Genomic DNA, 19976 nt, shown 5'->3' with positions numbered 1-19976 from the left:
TAGAGCTTAATCATCATGTTATACACTTAATTGCGTGTTTTATTTATTAATAATAAAACTCCACTCAGTTGCTATTTTTGTCAATTTTTTTTACTTCCTCAAGCAAATATTTTTGTTAAAGAGTTATAAATAAAATAAATATTTTTAAATAATAAAATCTGATATTCTACTTTTATAATACTAACAATGTTATAATTAGGATCACATTTTAATTATTTATTTTAATCCATTATATGATTATGCATTTAGTTTTTTTAAGTACATTTTATAGGAAATTTATAAAATAAATAATAACACATAGCAAAAATAACAAAAGCAACATTTTTCAAAAAAAAAAAAGTTATCTTATCTTATCTCTTACTGATGTGAATCCATGACATATAATACACATTTCTTGAAGAACAAAAAGTTAACAAAAGGTCAAGGCTTCAATATTGATTAATGGGTAAAAGTATATAAAACAAGAAGAGTTGTTTGGAAAAAAGAAGAAAGAAGCATTATAGGAGGATGGAATATTAGGTAAAGTTTTTGTAGTCAAGTTGCTAAGTTTTCTACCTAACGTTGATTTTAATATAAATTAATGACTAAAATGTCAAAAATATGATTGGACGTGATTTGTACATAAAGTTTAATCGATAATTATTAACTAATGAAATTTATATTAAAATTTTAAAATAGACATATAATTTAAAATTAATTAATAATAGATAAAGAGATCATTGTTATATTTAATATTTAAGATATACTTTTAATTTAATAAATATGAAATTTTTTATCATCATTTCAGTACTCTCTTTTACATGTAGGAATCACAGACTAATTACCTAACATGAATCAATCAATTTTAGATAACAACGAGAGAGGCATGCATGGCTTTCTAACCTTTGGACCCTATATGAAAAGCACATGCATGGCTTGCATTTAATGATACCTTTGAAACCCAAATGAAATAAATAATAAAAAAAGTTAGATACGTCCTTATCAGCTTAATAACCTATTGGAACTTTTTCTTTAATGTATAATTATAAAAAAAGATAGGATTAGATCCAAGGGCGGAGGGAGAGGGGTGACGGGGTGGCGGCCGCCACCCATTAGTTTTTAATTAATTAATTTATATATATATAATTAAAAATATTTAGATTTGTAACTTTAAATCAAATGTGTTGTTTTGAAATAGTGGTAAGAAACTTAAGTTAATATTTAGTGGCCTAGGTTTAATTTTTTTTATATCTAAATTTTGAAATTATTTTTCTTTTTTTTTTTTTCTCTTTTTTACCTTTTTATCTTTTTCTTTTTCCTCTCTCCTTTATAAATATACTAAACTTTTTTTTTTCTTTTCAACTTTTTTTCCTTTAAAAGCATGCAATCACATCGAACATAACTCTTTTTTTCACGTCAAGCACAATTTACGATGTTTAATGTGAAAATATAATATTAATTTTTCTTTCTACTTTATGTCTTTTTATATTGATGAATTTGAAAACTTATATAAATTCAAATTGCTAATAAAATTTTATGTTATAATTTAGTCAAACACAATTTACGATGTCTAATGTGAAAATCTAATATTAATTTTTCTTTCTACTTTATATCTTTTACGATGCTTAATGTGAAAATATAATATTAATTTTTCTTTCTGCTTTATGTCTATTTATATTGGTGAATCTGAAAACTTATATAAATTTAAAATGTTAATTAAATTTTATATCACAAGTAATTAATTTTTTACTTAGAATCGAATCATTGGCCCCGATCCATAACCCAATTCATGTTCTTATTTGATTATTGTGCAACCACCCTTCATACAAAATCTGAATCTGCCATTGATTAGATCCAAAACATAAGATGACAAAAAAAGAAATTAATTATCAGGATTAGGTGGTAGATCAATCCATAAATATTAAAGAAATAATTAGAGATCGAGGAAAGGTTTTTTCTTTTGAACAAGCTCGAAGTAAAGTATTGATGGAAAGATTCAAATTTTATTGTTTTAATTAAAGAATCGTGCACTAATAGTTCTTTTAGTTAATTATTGTAATATTAAAATATTTGCTTTTACTCATGTGTTTGGTTGGTGAATGTTTTCAAAGGGACCATGTGATTAACTTCATAATTAATTAGAACCTTAAATTAAGTCCATAGACAGGAGCATGGTAAGCTGTGTGTTTAGATATTAACCCAATTTTTGTAAATCCAAAGGAAAGCTCCTAGGAAACAATCACATCAATTTTTTATTTAAAACAAAAAAAAAACGTGTATCAATTATTTTTTTTAAAGTTCTAAAGGAAACTGTTTTACGATTTTTTATGTTGGACATCTGGAATTTGAATTATGTGAAAAAAAAGAGGTTGGGATTTAGGAGACCAAAGATAATAAATAAAACTTTTATTGAAGACTCTAATCTCAATGAATTTTCACTTATTACTTAAATATTCTAAAAAAATTTCATAGTTGAGTTCAAATATAGGAAAAGAAAAGGAAAAAAAACTTATTTTATTCTCTCTTTTTAACTAATAGTATTTTAATTTTTTTTGTTACTTAACTTTTAAAAATAACATTTTGATCACTAATGTTTATAAATATTATTATTTTAATTACTCAATCGTTAAAAGATAATAAAATTTTTATTCTATTTCACATAATTAGTTGTCACGTGGTAAGAAAAAATGTAAATTATTTTTAATTGTCATAATCCTTATAAATGTTAATAATAAAAAACGTTATTTTTCTAAAATTGAGTGAACAAAATGAAAAATTTCAAAAACTTAGTGATCAAAAAATTAATTTATTCTAAAATTTGTGTCACTTCCTTTACTTTTGTGCATGCTTCTTTCTTCAAATCCTGGAAGAGCACTTGATCAAAGCACTCACTACTTTTTCTTTTTTTTTAAAAAAAAAATAAATAAAACCAACTATCCACAACTTTAGCACCCAACTTTATTTTGGTAGTTCTTTTTGTGCATCAATATGGTGACTACATGCACAAAATATTTGACTATATTCTCATAATTAATTAATTTTGAGATGTAACCAATACTTGGTAACGGTAATAAGATGTGTATTGATCCTTTATCTCGTTTGTAAAATTAAAAAATTTCAATGTCGTAATTATAATTGTCATTTATTCATATTATATAATAATGAATAAATAATTATAAATTTATATCGCATGTGCTTATGATCGAGAAAATCCAACACAAAGTCCAAGATAGTTAGTGAAGTATATAAAGGATTCGATGATTAAAAGAAAAAAAATAAAAAGGAATAATAGGATGACTTGCTCATAAATCTCCATAATTATTTATCAAGAAATTATATATTTGAATTGAATTTATTTATCAAAATTCCTTGGAAATTATTAAGCTGAGAAACTAAGAGGATAGGCATAGAATTTAGTGAAGTCTCAAAAATTTTCTCCTCCACATTCCAGATGTATTGAAATATGGAAAGGTTTCTTTGACTGAATCGTTCAACTTGCAGCACCTCGATATGGAAGCTTGGACGAAAAGTCTAGCATTAAAGATTTGATTTCCGAGATTCATTTCGATCCAAACTTCACAATTACACTAGTTTTGATGGCATGTGAAAGGGTTGAAGGATTGCCAGAAAAAGCAAAAGCCAAGTCTACCTCGTGCAGGAAAAAAAGAGGAAGAGTAATATGGACAAGTCTTAATTAACCAAACCTCTGAAAGCCAAGTCTATCTAATGCACCCATTAATGGAAAGAGGCTGACCGGCCTCTATGTGTAAGCAGGATTCTTGGCAACTGATCGAGAGGTTCAGACTTCATAATGAAAAATTAACCATTATCAAATTTAATACTAACTAATTAGTTTCTATCAATGTGACAAATGACATGATCATGCAATAGTTAAAAAATTAATGTGATCAAGTCATTAAGTCATGTTAATTGATATTGAATGCAAGAGTTGGTTAAATTAAAGATTAATTTTTTGAATACATTAAAAAAATAAAGGCTAACCTGTATACAGAAGGTTTGTGTACAGGTTCTATTTTGTTGATGCTTAATCTAGTAGTGGAGGTTCATTTTGGGAGATAGGTTAGGCTAACCTTAGGGAGGTGAACGAGCTGGAAAACAGGTGGAAGGGGACTACCAGATGACACTGCAGTCTGCAGATTATTTTTTAATAGAGTGGGTACAGGCTGTTGCCATGCCTCCTAGCTTATCTATATTGTGTGTGTGTCTTTTTATTATAATATACTCTCATTAGTTTTCCCAAAAAAAAAAAAAGAAAATAAAGGCTTTTTTAATATTAATGTCATCCATCTTTTATTACTTAATTATGCCTAGATTAATTAACACGTACGACTTTAATAGGCATGAGCTAGGCCTAGGAATGTTCTTGTCAAAGTGATAAAGGAGATTCAATGGTAAATGAATAGGTGTAGTAAGTGGAGAGGGCAGTTGGAGATAGAGAGGAATTTCTTTTGATGAAACAAACAAGAAATGAATCATAGAAAAAAGAGAGAAACGTGTTTGATTTTCTAGCTAATTAATGAAATATTGTCGTGACACTAGAAACAATGGTATAGTCTAGAACATCATTTTTGACAGGACGACCATGTCTTGGAAGCCTAAACTCAGTCTATAAATAGCAGCTTGAAGCTGCATGAAGGATGTATCCTTTAGCTCTCATATCTCAATACGTGTTAGCCGAAGTGTTTAGGAAACTGAGCCTGTTTTCTTCTTAAAAGTTCATAGCATTGCTCCTTAGACAAGGTTAGTTCGTTGATTGATTTTGAGAAGTAGAAAGTGAGCATGCATGCATCATCCATGTTATAGTTGAAAGGAAGAAAAAAAAAACATCGATTTCATTTCTTACATTTAAATAGACAAATTTCATTACCGACAAGTTAATTAAAACAAAGATCTTATAGTTTCATTACATGAGATAAAATTTTTCTTTGGAACTGTTGTTTTTGTGTTTCCAACTTTGTCCTCTTAGCTTTGGCCAGAAGAACTTACCCTTTCACTTTATTTAAATTTTAATAAAATTATTTTGCCTTCGAAGAAACAACAAAAAAGAATTTTCCATGCATGCTTTTTTCTGACTCCAAAATGTTATGAATCCATTGCTCGTTTAAGTTTGTCATGCATGCTTCTTTTAACTGTAAATTTTGTGAACTTTTTTGCAGTAAGAAGTCATGGAAATGGCAAAGCACTCTGCTGAAGTGGTTGTTGCAGGACTGAAGAAGATTCTCATCAGGTTTCAGTATCCAAAATTCGGTTATTTATTCAGAGAAAATAATATTAAAGTTTATTAACCAAGGTCTGAGAACTGCTATTAATATTTAATAAGACTAAGAATATATATATATATATATATGTTGGCTGCAGTGAGAAAGATGGTCTGGATCAGGAGGTTCAAGGAAAAGTTGAGAAGCTTATTGCTGAGCTCCAAGGGACAAGGCCTCCTCCACCCCCATGTGACCCAGATGCTCAAAGGATTGAAGATGGCTTTGACTTCTTCAAGAAGAACATATATGAGTAAGATGGCAAACTTGGACTAGAATTCATCCCTATCTGTAGCAATTTTGAAGAACTTAATGTTGTTTAACTTTTAACCAAACATTGCTTTGACTTTGTTAGTCCAGTTATTAAAAAAAAAAAAGCAAAAATTTCTATTTTTTTAACCTATATTTCAATACAAACAAAAGACTCAGAGATCGGCTTTGTGAATTCAATTATCTTTAAAATTAACTAATCATTAATAACAAGTCTTGTTATTTTTACGTGTGGACTTTAATCAACTTATCTGTCATATTATATATAATCCAAAGGATGTGTCAAATTTATTAGCTTTCAACCTTAGTTTTTAAGATTTCAATATGCAGGGTAACATTCTACCTAGGCGCATGCTTGAAAATAACCAATAGTTCTAATGCTCATGGAAATTGGAAACAAGAAGCAGTAGACAACTTAATTAATGGATAATGACACTAATTTTTCTGCTTTCTTGCAGCCAACATCCTGATTATTTCAGAGAACTTGCAGAGGGCCAACACCCGAGGGTAAATCACTTTCCAACCCAAAGTTCTTGATCAAATTTTTTTTATATTTAATAATGATTAATTAAGATTATGTAATGCTAATTTATTAATTAATCTGCTGTTAATTCATTGTTCAGTTTTTGGTCTTTTCGTGCTCGGATTCCCGAGTAAGCCCCTCAGTTGTTCTTAATTTCAAGCCAGGTGAAGCCTTCAGTGGCCGCAATATTGCTAATATGGTTCCTCAATTTGACCAGGTTAATTTCCCAAACCTTTTTCTTTCTTTTTGTGAAGTAAATTCTTATTTAAAGAAAATAAAAAATACTTTTAATAAAAGAAAAATTGTTCTTAATTAATTTTTTTATCTATGGTCGAGCAGAAAAATTCATACTTTGATAACTAATTTTATATTTTATCACGTGTCCATTTAATAATAAATGAACAAATTAATTATTATCAAGCTACAAATTTAAATATTTGATTCAATAATAAATACATATATTTTGGAATCCATATTTCTCCTAATATTGTTTATTGCTTTATTGCACAGCTGAGACACACCGAAATTGGTTCAGTCATTGAATATGCTGTTAAAGCTCTTGAGGTGAAACATCTACACTTTAGAATTCAACTCTTGTGTTCATTTCTCGTTACTTTTCCCCTGCCCTTCCTCCCCAGTTTTGTTCCTCGTATCAGAAATTTCTGTGTAACAAATGGAAAACAACATACATTTACAGGTAAAAAACATCCTGGTCATGGGACATAGTCGTTGTGGTGGGATAGAGAGGCTTATGAAGCTTCCGGACGAGAGTGTTACTTAGTAAGCCTGTGAACTCCCATTTTTTGTTCTGAAAGATCCCGCAATTTTCTGTCAGATAGAAAGATTGAATTCTTATTTGTCTAACTTCATCCAACATGAGTTGTGCAGTGACTTCATAGATCAGTGGGTGCAAATTGGTTTGCCAGCAAAGCTCAAGGTCCTGGCAGTGGCTAATGATCTGACATTTGAAGAACAATGCAGGCTGTGTGAAAAGGTAAAATCACAAGCTGCCCCAACATGTTTCTGTCATCTAATTGAACAAGGATATATTCCATGGCAGACCATCTAATTAATAGAAAAGTAATCAATCCACAAATTGTGATGCAGGTATCAGTGAAGAACTCGATGGCAAATCTGCTGACTTATCCATTTGTGAGAAATGCAGTGGTGAGTGGAACTCTGACATTGAGGGGAGGTTATTATGATTTTGTGAATGGAACTTTTGAGCAGTGGAAGATGTGTACAGAGCCAATGCCTCCAATGCCTATGCCCTTCTAACAATATTTGCAAGTTTTAGACACTCAAGTCTCATCTAGAGATACAAATTAAACCTGTGTGAATAAGGCAGAGCAGCTACTGTGAGCTTAGTTTGCTATTAAAATATGTTGTATTTGTTCTTCTCTTTCACTTTGTTCAATTCCACTTGCTTAATTAATTAATTAATTGCGTAAAATATCCCAAATCCCTTCAATTTTAATCGAAATTATTTTTAATTTCAAAATGAACACTCTGCTACGAACATCTAAATGGTGTTAATATTAAATATAAAATATCTAAAATATTTTTTTTTATTATTTTTTTTCTCAAGTCTGCCAACGAGGTCACTTGCACGGGCCGACCACCCAACGCTCCCTTAGGGAGCCCCCAATTGAGAGCTTTTTTTTTTTAAATTAATAAAAATTTGATAAAATTATATAATAATAATTTTTAAAATTAATAAAGGATAAAATTATTTTTTTAATATTATCACATCATCAAATTGACAAAAAAACTAATGATTGATTAACGGCCAGACCTATGTGTCCAATGAAAAATACTTTTTTCAAACGGAGTGTCTATTTCGAAAACTAATAAACGCATTTGAAATTTCGATTAAAACTTAAAATGATGGAAGTATTTTGCCCTTAATTAATCACCTCTCTGTATCCTTTCTTTTCAGTTTCTTAGAACAAAGTTGGGTAATCAAACAAACATAATCAAAGTCCATTGAAATCGGGTTATTTTGAACATGTAAATAAAAAAAATATTTCTACACTTGTTTCTATTAGCATTAGAGTTTCATTAATTCATTCAAAATAATTATTTTATTAATTTTGAATTATATTTATTTATGGAATTAAACTCTTATTATTTTATTATACTCAAACAAATATTTATATTTTAGTTTGTACATACATAATCTTTTAATCTTAATAAAATACTAAGAATCGTTAAATTCAATAACATTTGATATTAAATCTGACGATTGTTAAATTTTCTTTAAAATTAACAGTTTCGTTAATTGGATACAATAAAAATATAAGAGGTTTTAGAGCAAAAACAATTGTCTTTCTTCTCCCTCCAATTCCAAATCCTTATCGTGAATGAATGGTTGCATGTGAATCATTCTCTCTTCTTACATTCTCAAAATCTGTCTCAATAATTGTCTTTTTCCAATCAAACGTAAACGTTTTTCTCACCAAGGGTGTCTTATTTACTTTTAGAAGTGTTGAATCAATTTGGAGAGGGACCATTGACTAGTAATACAAGACAATTAAACCCGAAAATAAGACAAATATATATTCTGTAAAGCAATATTCACTATTTTTTCTCGCACGAGTTTGTCCTGTTGGTCAAGAAATGAGTTCTCTTTTCTTATCAATCAAGATTCGACCAAAAAAATCATAATCATAAAATCTTGAATTCCTCAAGTAGATTTAGAGAATATCCCTGATTAATAATACTATTTTTTTTGATAAAAGGTGAATTTCATTCATTAATGACTACCAAGACAAGTAATATATGAAAATTCATCAAATAGATACAATAATAGGCGCTCGCATTGTAAATATTCCATAACATAAAGAAAGAACCTTGTTAAAACCCTTCTCATGGAAAACCTTAGTAGGAAAAAACCTGTAAAAAGGAAAAAAGAATACCCTTTTATCATGCCAATTTAATTATCACCTGATTAATATCATCATTCCGAGAAGCACTTTGAGCCCTAATAGGGAGATCATTTAAATCCCTCCACAACACCTGTTTCATATCCAAAACCTTAACTGATCTGGTAATTTCATGAGCCGCCCCATTTGCCTCACGTTTACAATATTTAATAGAGGAACAATTAATTTGACTCATCATCAGACAGCAGTCCTCAATAACATGACCCATTTCACCATTAAATCATTTGCTTTGAATCCAACCTGCTGGCAATCCATTTCAATTTTAATCACCAAACACTAATTCTCTCCTACACATCAAAAGGCCCCACGATAAGGACTTCAATTCAGCCATCGCCATGATTGAAAGATAAACAAATTTTGCCCCTTTTAAATTTCTAATGATGAAACCTGTACTCACCCACGTTACACCTTTCAACTCATAAATAGATGCATCATAATTCAATTTTATTCCCACAGGTGATCTCCACTGTCTTGCACCAGGTGCAACTGTTTATATGACAAGAGATGGAAATATCCCAGCCTTTACTCTCGTGCATTCTTCTTTCTACTAATCTTGGAAGAGCACTTGATCAAGGTTCTCACTACTTTCTCCTTTTTTGTTAATAAATAAATAATTCTATATTTATAGTTCACATGCTTGTGAACAAGAAATTAAGCCCAAGATAGCTAGTGAAGTAGGTAAAGGATTGGATGGTCAGAAGAAAAAACAAAGAGAAATAATGTATGACTTGCTAAATTTTTAATTAGGAATACAAACAAAAACGAGAAAGGAGAAAGGAAGAAAAAGACTTTCAATAGTTTTTCTTTTCTTTATTTTTTTTTCCACCGAAATAGAAACTTGTGTTTATCTTTCTACCCACATACACGACTTGGGTTTCCATTATTTGTTTTATTAAATATAGGTTAAAATTAAAAAATTACTCGTTTAATTGAGAATATGTTATATTAGATTTGTCAATTTGTTCGGTTTTATATTTTTTTTTATTAAAAATACATTCAAACTCAAAAGTTACTCGCTTGATTATTGGGAGTATAATTTATACCAGTAATATATACATGTATTTTGTAAAACATAAAAAAGCCACACCGTCCTCTTAATATTTTATAATTATTTACTAAGAATAATAGTTGAATTGAATTTATCTAGATAACAGTGCTTTAAAAAGTTTCTGAATTATTCACAAAAAATTAAATAAATTTTTATTTTTTATTATGTTTAATAAAACTCTTAATTTTTATTTTTATGATTAATAGTTGATTAGTTGTTGTTAGTCCAAAAATTATTTGTCATTTTATATTTATGTGACGATAATATAGAAGGTGAGAAATACCATATGATTATATTAATATTATCATCCAATATAACATGTTAACATACCAATATCATATGATATAAAATGATGAGTGATATTTTAATTAAATTATAATTAATTAATAATAAAAAAGGTTGACCGGACTCTATGTACAAGCATCATTCTTTACAAGTGCCTAAGAGGTTAAGGCTTAATTTTTTTTTTTTTGAAGTAAGAGTTGATTTCGTTACCTCATCAATTGAATTGCATTTGGGACATATATAACGAGACAATTACTAATTGTTCAAAGTAACTTAAAGAAACCTTCCTTATATATGATTAAAGAGCCTCATTAAAACCCTTCTCATGAAAAAACCCTAAGGGATAAAAAACCATGAATAAAAGAGAAGAGTACCCTTTAAATCATATAATCATTGAGACTATAATAAACATTCTCAACCTAATTACCTTCAAACGAACTTCTAGACTCTCTAATGACAACCAGTTGAATATCATCAGGCATATGAGATATATTGAACCAAGCCACTGCTTCCTCACTTATGTCTTTGGCCCTTTTAGCCAACAAATGCGCCACTTCTTTACATTGTCTTGGACGATGGAGAATAACATCACTATCAATGCATGCTCACCATAAGATTGAGACAATCTTCTACAATATGGCCCAAGACACCTGACAAGTGTCTTCCTTTAATCCAATCAACCACCACCTTACTATCCATTTCAATCTCCTTCATCATAATATTCTCTCTTTGGCAGCAATGTAGAGACCAAACTAGGGTAGCTAATTCAGCTTTCTCCACCGTTTGATCCATGAGCATTCTTCTCGTGCCAGTGAATTCTACCTCCCCCTGACATGTTACGTACAACTAGATTTTTTTTCTTTTTTCCCTTCTTTTTTTACTGCTAGTTAGACTTTTTTTTTACTGCTTTTTTCCTTTTTTCTCTTTTATAAATGGTTTGGAGGCTTATCATCCATCATTTTCTCATATTCTCCTCTTTTATGAATCAATCAAACAATTATCGTTCATCAAAATTAAAAAAAAAAAACCTTTCTCATATTCTCTTTTTTCATGAATCAATTAAACAAATTTTTTCTCTTTTTTTTAATATGTATTGAAGGATTTGGGCCTTTCTCTTATTTTTTTTTTTTGGTGAATCAATCACACAAGTGTCATTCATCAAATTAGAAAAACCCTTTATCCTATTCTCTTTTTTCGTAAGTCAATCAAATAATTTTTTTTTCTTGTATTTCTCTCTAAACCAAATAACTATTTGGCTTTAGCATATATTTTTTTAGATAACTGGATTGACTGACTCTAAACACTTGGCATAACTTTATTAAAATATTTTGTATTATTTTATATAATATGCTATAGTCTTATAAAAAAATACGTTACTTAATAATTTACAATGCCTAATGTAAAAATCTAATGTTAATTTTTTTGCTTTATATCTATTTGTATAATTAGTAAATCTGAAATTTATATTTAAATTGTTAATGAAATTTCATGTTAGAATTTAATTTTATTTTAAAAGTGATTAATTTTTGTCCCGAATCGAATCATTGACTTAATCCATAACTTTGTATGATTATTTTTAGCTACTCTTTATGTAAAATCCTTGATCCACCATTGAATGTTATGGTTGTTAATTTTTATGTTAATACAAATAAAAGGATAAGTATTTCTTTAGATACAATAAAAAATTCTTATTTTTTTAAATATTTAAGGCATAGATTTTTTTATTAATTAAGTACATCTCACATCCTACATGTACCTCTTTTCCCATCGCTTATGTCATTTTGTTTACATTACTTAATTTTGTCCAGATTAATTGAAACATATGACGTTGATTTAATAGGCATGAACTGTAAAGGTATTTGTCAAAGTGGAGATGATTACTAGGTAAATAGGTGTGGAGAGAATTGGAGATGGAGAGGAATTTCTTTGAGGAACATCCAAGAAATGAATAATTGCAATAAGGGAGAGCCGTGTTTGATTTTCTAACCACAAAAAAAATTGTCACGACACTGGAAACATTTTATAGCCATTTTTCGCATGCACATCGTGGTTGGAAGGACCATGTCCTGGAAGCCTAAACTCAGCCTATATATAGCAGCTTGAAGCTGCATGAAACATGTATCTCTTAGCTTTAATATCTCTATATACGTGTTAGCCAAAGTGTTTAGAAACGAAGCCTGGTTTCTTCGTACAAGTTCGAGGCATTATTGCTCCTTAGACAAGGTTAGTTCGTCGATTAATTTTGAGGTAGAAAGTGAGCATGCATGCATCATCCATGTTAGAGTTCAAAGGAAGAAAAAAGATATAAAAAAAAATACCCGATTTCATTTCTTACATTCAAAGAGACAATTTTCATTGCCGACGGATTAATTAAAATAGGGATCTTATGTATTAAAGATCTTTTAGTCATGATATTGTTGCATGTGGGTGAGTGCCATGCACGCTTTTCTTGCTCCAAAGGTTATGACTCCATTGCTGGGTGAGTTCCATGTCATGCATGTTAGAATTTACTTTTAACTGTAAATTTTGTGAATTTTGCAGTTAGAAGGCGTGGAAATGGCTAAGCAATCTGCTGAAGTTGTTGTTGAAGGACTGAAGAGGATTCTCATCAGGTTTCAATATCCAATATTCGGTTATCTATTCAGAGAAAATAATATTAGGTTTATACCAAGGTCTGAGAATTGCAATTAATAGTAGATACGACTAATAAAATATTTATACGTTAGTTGCAGGGAGAAAGAAGGCCTGGATCGGGAGGTTCATGGAAAAGTTGAGAGGCTTATTGCTGAGCTCCAAGGGAAAAGGCCTTCATTCGACCCAGATGCTCAAAGGATCGAAGATGGCTTTGCCTTCTTCAAGGAGAACATATATGAGTAAGATGTCAAACTTGGACTACAATTCATCCCTGTATCATTTTCAAACTTTGCTTTGTCTTTTTGGTCCAATTTTTAAAGAAAAAAAACACAAATTTCTACCCTTTTTTTAAGAAAAGCTGCAGTTCTTGTTAATAAAATTGGATTTAAGAAAAGCTGCAGTTCTTGTTAATAAAATTGGATTTTACTTTTTCATACAAATAAAAGACTTAAAGATCGAGCTTATGAATTCAGTTTTCCCGAAATTATTTAATTACTAATAATAAATTTTGTTATCTTTGTACGTTGATTTGACCATCTTATTTATTATCTTATGTATAATTTGAAAGATACGTCGAATTTACTATCTTCTCAATAACATTCTACCCAGATGCGGCTTGAGAAGAACCAATAGTTCTAATGCTTATGGAAATTGGAAACAAGATGTAGTAGGGACTCAATTAATGGATAATGACACCAATTTTTCTGCTTTCTTGCAGCAAATATCCTGAATGTTTCAGTGAACTTGCAGAGGGTCAACACCCGAGGGTAAATCACTTTCCAACCCAAAGTTCTTAATCAAAATTTGTTTCTGTAATTTAACAATGATTAATTAAGATTATGTAGTGCTAATTAATATATTAATTAATTTGCTGTTAATTCATTGTTCAGTTTTTGGTCTTTGCATGCTCGGATTCCCGAGTAAGCCCCTCAGTTGTTCTGAATTTCAAGCCAGGAGAAGCCTTCAGTGGCCGCAATATTGCTAATATGGTTCCTCCATTTGACCAGGTTAATTTCCCAAACCTTTTTCGTTTTTGAAGTAAATTCTTATTTAAGGAAACAAAAAAAAACCTTTAATAAAAGATAAATTGTTGTTAATAAGTTCTTACATTTATGGTTGAATAGAAAACTTAATGCACTGATACTTGATAGTAAATGAATAAATTAATTATTATTGAGTAAAGGATTTGAATAATCGATTCAATAATAAATACACACTTTTTCAATAAAAAATTATGATTTTTTATAGTTCCCATTACCTAATTAAATGGACATGTAAAACTAGAAAATTATTGCTGAAAATTTTTCATTTATGGGATTTGGAATCCACATTTCTCCTAATATTGTTTATTGCTTTATTGCACAGCTAAGACACACCGAAATTGGTTCAGTCATTGAATATGCTGTTAAAGCTCTTGAGGTGAAACATCTACACTTTAGAATTCAACTCTTGTGTTCATTTCTCTTTACTTTTCCCCGGCCCTTCCTCCCCAGTTTTGTTCCTCGTATCAGAAATTTCTGTGTAACAAATGGAAGACAAAATACATTCACAGGTACAAAACATCTTGGTCGTGGGACATAGTCGTTGTGGTGGGATAGAGAGGCTTATGAAGCTTCCGGACGAGAGTCATACTTAGTAAGCCTGTGAACTCGCATTTTTTGTTCTGAAAGATCCCACAATTTTTTGTCCGACAAAAAGATTGAATTCTTACTTGTCTAACTTCATCCAACATGGGTTGTGCAGTGACTTCATAGATCAGTGGGTGCAAATTGGTTTGCCAGCAAAGATCAAGGTCCTGGAAGAGGCCAATGATCTGCCATTTGAAGAACAATGCAGGCTGTGTGAAAAGGTAAAATCACAAGCTGCCCCAACATGTTTATGTCATCAAATTAAACATGGATCGATATATATATTCATGGCAGACCATTCAACAAAGAACTAATCAATCCACAAATTGTGATGCAGGAATCAGTGAAGAACTCGATGGCAAATCTACTGACTTATCCATTTGTGAGAAATGCAGTGGTGAGTGGAACTCTGACATTGAGGGGAGGTTATTATGATTTTGTGAATGGAACTTTTGAGCAATGGAAGATGTGCACAGAACCCATGCCTCCAAAGCCTATGCCTTTCTAAAAATATTTGCAAGTTTTAGACACTGAAGTCTCATCTAGAGACACAAATTAAACTTGTATGAATAAGGTAGAGAAGCCATTGTGAGCTTAGTTTGCTCTTAAAATAAGTTGTATTTGTTCTACTCTTTCACTGTCTTCATTTCACTTGCTTGATCAATTGATTACCTCTCTCTGTCTCCTTTCTTTTTCATTATCTTAGAACAAAGTTGGGAACAAACATAATCAAAGTCCATTAGAATCTGGATGAAAGGCTGGGGCCTATCAGCTGAGACGAAAACTAGACTGTCACTATTTCAATTGGGGTTCCATTAACGCTACAATCCCAGCGCAAGCTTCCACACTTAATATCTGCCTAAGAGATTACTGTGCAGTCAAAATGGGCTAATGGCCAGCCCACATGAACTTTCGTCTTCCCTATGAATTTTCTATGCTTCCGTAATATAAAAGGAGTGATAAAAAAAATCTCACATAGATAGTTTGAATATATAAATATAGAAAGAGTCGTTCTACTTATTGTTATTAGTTTTAATTTTAGTAGTTAGCAATAACTATTAGATCAACTCTTTGAGGATCAACATTCAACTTATCACTTTATTACTTGTTGCGATTGTGTACGTTTGCACGTAATCTTTACTTGTATTTTGTATTGAATTTTGAGCTTATCCTATATTGCACAAGCAAAAGATAAAATTTTTCATATTGAATTTTGATATGCTTCGGTAATATCAAAGGAGTGATAAAAAAATCTCACATAGGTAGTTTGAATATATAAATATAGAAAGAGCCATTCTACTTATTGTTATTAGTTTCAGGTTGGATGTCTATTTAACATTTAACATGTTATAAGGGCAGGATTGCTTCTCTATTATTGTCTTCTTCCTAATAGATTATTTTGTGATAGCTCCATTGCCTTTATATGTGACAAAAAGTATTTAATGGTGATAAAGAAATCTCATGTCTGATAAGAATATTCTAGGTATATAAATATATCAAAACATTTTCACCTATTATCAATTGGTGGCCATATATATAAAAGTAATCATGGGTGCCATGTTTCCAGCTAAAATGCCATTACATGGCTATCAAGTAGATGGGTAAGTGCAAGCACATGCATGATCTTAATCTGCTTTCCAACCTTGATGTGGACAGCAAATTATCCTAATCAACATGGTTCAATGGACCACCACCTTCCTCTACAAGGTTTGAGCCGCCCAATGTCCCCTCCTTTTTGGTCAGGCACTTCTCCACTGGTTCATATTATGAGAGAAATTAATGTGCTGCACCATGATTACCTATCATTACATCAATTACAAGGTCAAATGTTCATATCATTTGAACATCACTTAACAAAGTTATCTAATGTTATCCAAAGAGAAAAAGAGATTAATTTTTATTAACTGTCTTATCAATTAATAACATAATATTATTTCTTATGCTTCACAGTATCTAAAACTCTTTACCTTTGTCCTCAAATTCATAATCATGCAATTAATTACCAACAATCTTATATATATATAAAGATGGTAATGGTGGGGATAATGTCAAGTTTATTTTAGTGTTTTGTATGCTGATTATTAATCCTTGGGTATTACTTGGTTGTTTTTGAATAGTTTTTATTGTAGGATTTTTCTCATAATTAAGATTCGTTTTTGCGATTTATCTGTTAAATTGTTTGTTATATATCAATAAAAATTCAATTTATTTTATTAAAAAAATAAATAAATAGGACCTTTGTTAAAGGTCCTATTTGATGATATGTGAAAGGGCCTTTGTTACCACATGAAAATGTGAGTGTACAACGTGCCAGAAACCTATCTCCCTCAAAAATTTATTGTTGTGCAGAGCACAGAAACAAACCCACTTTATTTTTCCTTTCTTTCTTGTTATGACTTTCTCAGTATGAATGATTTTGTCTTTGAAAGTGAAATTGGGTAGAATAAATGTGAGCAGGCAACTTTATGTACATTATTTCAAAAGCAGCGATAAGTTTTGTTGAGTGGTGTAGATGACACATTCAAAAGCAAATTTGTAAACAGAAGCTGTCTAATTTGGCCGTATCAGACAACAATGTCCATGCCCCATCCCCCTCTGCTGCTTGGCAGAAAGGCCATGGTGGTGTTGATGAAACCTTTTGTGCCATGGCTTTGATGGGTCTAAGCCCCTTCTTGTTGTCTTCATGCAATCTGGGATTTGTACCATTATGTAGAACAAAAAAAAAAAAGCAAAGATTCCCCCTCTTTCCTCTCAGATTTCCAAATTAACATTTCTCCTCCATATTCTGTGCCTTTTTATCTATCTCAATTACTTTGTAGATCATAAAGAGAATGGATGATCACGAGGGGAGGAAACAATTGTGTGAAAAATTTCAACAGTCCAATGATCATTGATGATCATAGCGCCCAAACAAGAAGAAAAAAACAAAAGGTAAAAGGAACGGTAAGTATATACAGTGGGTAAAGCCGATGCCAAGCCTGGAAAGATTGATGTTTTCCTGGTCAATTTGTTATCGGAGGCACTTGGCCTTTCTGCTATAAAAGCTCTTGTGATGAATTTCAGGGTGGTTCCATGGCAGATAGCATTTTACGACATTAATATCCACCAGTCTTTCAGACTGGTACAATCAATGTGACACATTGACGAAGGATCCTTGGTCAATGAGGGTACCACCACATTAATTAATTCCTTCGGACGCACGGTTGATGATTTAATTTGTTTAAAAAGTATGTATCAAAAAGATAAGATTATCCATATAAAGATTATTCTTTTTTCAAAAGTGTTATCTTTTATATATTTATACTAACTTGTGACATTTGCTATGTGTAAAACATTATTTTTAACTAAATACCATAAGTTATACTTTTATAACAAAAGAAACAGCTAGATTTAAGTTGGTCCAAAATATGAACGAGAAATTAATTATATTATGTTTAAGATTAAGTATTGGTATCTATAAACTTGATGCAATAAGATCATCTTTCTATCTCTCCCTACCCTAACCTCGGGTATCTAATTTGCAATAAGATCATCAATAATTGTTGTTTGGAAGGCTATAGCCATGGCTTAGCCCAATCTATGCCGAATGGCTAATGCCTTTGATGAATAATGGCATGTGACTAGCACATGCAATTCAGACAAAATAATAGAGACTATATATCTATTTATTTTTTACTGTATAAACTAAGATCATATATATGCATGAAATATTTATATATGTGCACCAATTGGACCTAAAAATCTGTTTTCATTAAGGAGCTTATGAGATTACAAGAAGGGGAAATTGTTGTTTACAAGCCAAGCCAAACAAAATCAAGAGACTCATCTAGGAACTCCATCACATTGGGTGTATGCGACTTAAGCTCGTCATGGAAAAACCAAGAAGAGCTTTCGTAGTCATCAGTAATGGCAACCAGCCCTTGTGCACCCTCACAATCAACTGCATTTTGAGAGTGCCCATCTGATGTCATAATCACCTTGGGGTTCACATGACCTCCGCCATCACAGCTATGGGGAAGTTTAGAATTTGGACTCGAAGATGTACTGAAATCTTGCCTTGATTTTTTAATCGTAATTCGTGAAGAAACGCTAACTTTATTTTTTTCCTTCTTGATCCCGAGCTTCTTGCTCAAATGAGTGTTCCAATGATTCTTCACTTGATTGTCTGTTCGTCCGGGAACTCGACCAGCTATCAAGGACCACCTTCAAGGTAAGAGTGATTGAATTCAGTATATGTGTGAACAGTAAATGACAATGTAAACAGTCCCCTATTTGTGTATAGCAGCTATAAGTATGTATATTAGGTACACCGTGATTACAATGTTTGTAAATAGATGACAATAATTACTGGTGTAGAAATGGCATATATTTGCCAATAATGATCTTCCCACCAAGCAAAAGCTCATAATTGTAAAGACAACCTTGGTTACTGGTGGAATCAAAAGTGGTAACCAGGATTGTTCAGGAGAAAGAATAAACAAAAGGGGGAGGGGCTAGAATTAACATATACTTAAAAGCAATATTAAACTTTTAGGACGGAAGGACAAGTAAAAGGACACTTGTCACGTGGTAACATATCACGAAAGGAATAACAACGGGAAAGTACGGTATCTCCTCTGATACAACAATGGGAAGAGCAGTGCTTGCTCTGATATAATCACTCAACAGATGTGAGATTTCTTGAACACCACTCTCATATGAACTAGAGGTATAGAAGGGGCCTGGAAAAGGAGGGGGTTGTGTTTAGCCTTCTTCTTTTGGCCTGAAATTGAAAGAAGAAAAAAAAAATGTACGAACCTGTTGCCAAGGAGATTATGAAGGCGAATGATAAGGTCATTTTCTTCCTCAGAGAAATCGCCACGCTTAACACCAGGACTAAGGTAGTTGATCCACCTCAATCTGCAGCTTTTGCCGCACCTCTTCAACCCTGCACCCAGAGTGACAAGAAACAGTCAGATTTAGTAAGTTTCTAGCCATACAACACCCCCACCACCCACGCCAACTTAAACAGCTTCCTTCTAGAGAAAATTAACAGCTTTGTTCCAGCTAACCTGTAATCTTCGGAATCCGATTCCATTTCCCTTTGCCATGCACCCGTACGTAATCCATTAGAATCCTATCCTCCTCCACTGTCCACAGCCCCTTTTTATATTCACTACTCTTTTCTTCCATATCGCTCATAGCAGCTAAAAAGTAGCCTGGGCTCTTTTCTTTCTAAGAGAAAGAGAAGAAAAAGAGAGTGGGAAGTGCTCTTAGATAATTTGGGAAGTTTCGTTAGCAGTAGCCTGCTGCTTAATAGTTGTGTAACAGTGTGATAGTGATGAAATTTAAGAAGGATGATCTTTGTGTGGTGGTGGGCTGGCTTTTCTAGGGACACACCAGGAGAGG

The 19976-nt window shown here is 31.4% G+C and overlaps 3 protein-coding genes across 4 annotated transcripts; 2 read left to right on the top strand and 1 right to left on the bottom strand.

Moving 5' to 3' along the window:
* Nucleotides 1-4599: 4599 nt before the first annotated feature.
* LOC18603900 (carbonic anhydrase 2-like) lies at nt 4600-7487 on the top strand. The gene is made up of 9 exons (XM_007036148.3): nt 4600-4740; nt 5157-5227; nt 5359-5508; nt 5984-6032; nt 6149-6265; nt 6559-6612; nt 6746-6828; nt 6937-7042; nt 7156-7487. The coding sequence occupies exons 2-9, from the start codon at nt 5166-5168 to the stop codon at nt 7324-7326; spliced, it is 792 nt and encodes a 263-aa protein (XP_007036210.3). The 5' UTR covers nt 4600-4740; nt 5157-5165; the 3' UTR covers nt 7327-7487.
* A 4878-nt stretch (nt 7488-12365) lies between these two features.
* LOC18603899 (carbonic anhydrase 2-like) lies at nt 12366-15271 on the top strand. Of its 2 annotated transcripts, none has more exons than XM_018118549.2 (9): nt 12366-12549; nt 12868-12938; nt 13059-13199; nt 13679-13727; nt 13851-13967; nt 14326-14379; nt 14513-14595; nt 14704-14809; nt 14926-15271. In XM_018118549.2, exons 1-9 carry the CDS (start codon nt 12436-12438, stop codon nt 15094-15096), a joined length of 906 nt encoding a protein of 301 aa, XP_017974038.2. In that variant the 5' UTR covers nt 12366-12435; the 3' UTR covers nt 15097-15271. The 2 variants fall into 2 exon arrangements, with proteins under 2 accessions (XP_017974038.2, XP_007036209.3); XM_007036147.3 differs by having other exon boundaries at nt 13053-13199.
* A 3045-nt stretch (nt 15272-18316) lies between these two features.
* Nucleotides 18317-19929, bottom strand: LOC18603898 (transcription factor WER-like). The gene is made up of 3 exons (XM_007036146.3): nt 19640-19929; nt 19386-19515; nt 18317-18791 (listed from the first exon to the last, which is right to left on the bottom strand). The coding sequence occupies exons 1-3, from the start codon at nt 19767-19769 to the stop codon at nt 18380-18382; spliced, it is 672 nt and encodes a 223-aa protein (XP_007036208.2). The 5' UTR covers nt 19770-19929; the 3' UTR covers nt 18317-18379.
* Nucleotides 19930-19976: the final 47 nt, after the last annotated feature.

Source organism: Theobroma cacao, chromosome 3 (genome assembly GCF_053813885.1).
Source record: "Theobroma cacao isolate CCN51 chromosome 3, ASM5381388v1, whole genome shotgun sequence".
NCBI lineage: Eukaryota > Viridiplantae > Streptophyta > Magnoliopsida > Malvales > Malvaceae > Theobroma > Theobroma cacao.
This window is presented reverse-complemented; position numbering and strand designations above follow the sequence as displayed.

What these genes read in the sequence shown, in the direction of transcription:
- LOC18603900 (XM_007036148.3), top strand. Translation starts at nt 5,166, where the DNA reads ATGGAAATGGCAAAGCACTCTGCTGAAGTGGTTGTTGCAGGACTGAAG. An exon ending in TTCAAGAAGAACATATATGA is followed by an intron (nt 5,509 to 5,983) that starts GTAAGATGGCAA and finishes GCTTTCTTGCAG; the next exon opens with CCAACATCCTGATTATTTCA. An exon ending in CCGGACGAGAGTGTTACTTA is followed by an intron (nt 6,829 to 6,936) that starts GTAAGCCTGTGA and finishes TGAGTTGTGCAG; the next exon opens with TGACTTCATAGATCAGTGGG.
- LOC18603899 (XM_007036147.3), top strand. Translation starts at nt 12,436, where the DNA reads ATGAAACATGTATCTCTTAGCTTTAATATCTCTATATACGTGTTAGCC. An exon ending in ATGCTGTTAAAGCTCTTGAG is followed by an intron (nt 14,380 to 14,512) that starts GTGAAACATCTA and finishes ATACATTCACAG; the next exon opens with GTACAAAACATCTTGGTCGT. An exon ending in CCGGACGAGAGTCATACTTA is followed by an intron (nt 14,596 to 14,703) that starts GTAAGCCTGTGA and finishes TGGGTTGTGCAG; the next exon opens with TGACTTCATAGATCAGTGGG.
- LOC18603898 (XM_007036146.3), bottom strand. Translation starts at nt 19,769, where the DNA reads ATGAGCGATATGGAAGAAAAGAGTAGTGAATATAAAAAGGGGCTGTGG. An exon ending in TCGGATTCCGAAGATTACAG is followed by an intron (nt 19,516 to 19,639) that starts GTTAGCTGGAAC and finishes CTCTGGGTGCAG; the next exon opens with GGTTGAAGAGGTGCGGCAAA. An exon ending in CATAATCTCCTTGGCAACAG is followed by an intron (nt 18,792 to 19,385) that starts GTTCGTACATTT and finishes CTTACCTTGAAG; the next exon opens with GTGGTCCTTGATAGCTGGTC.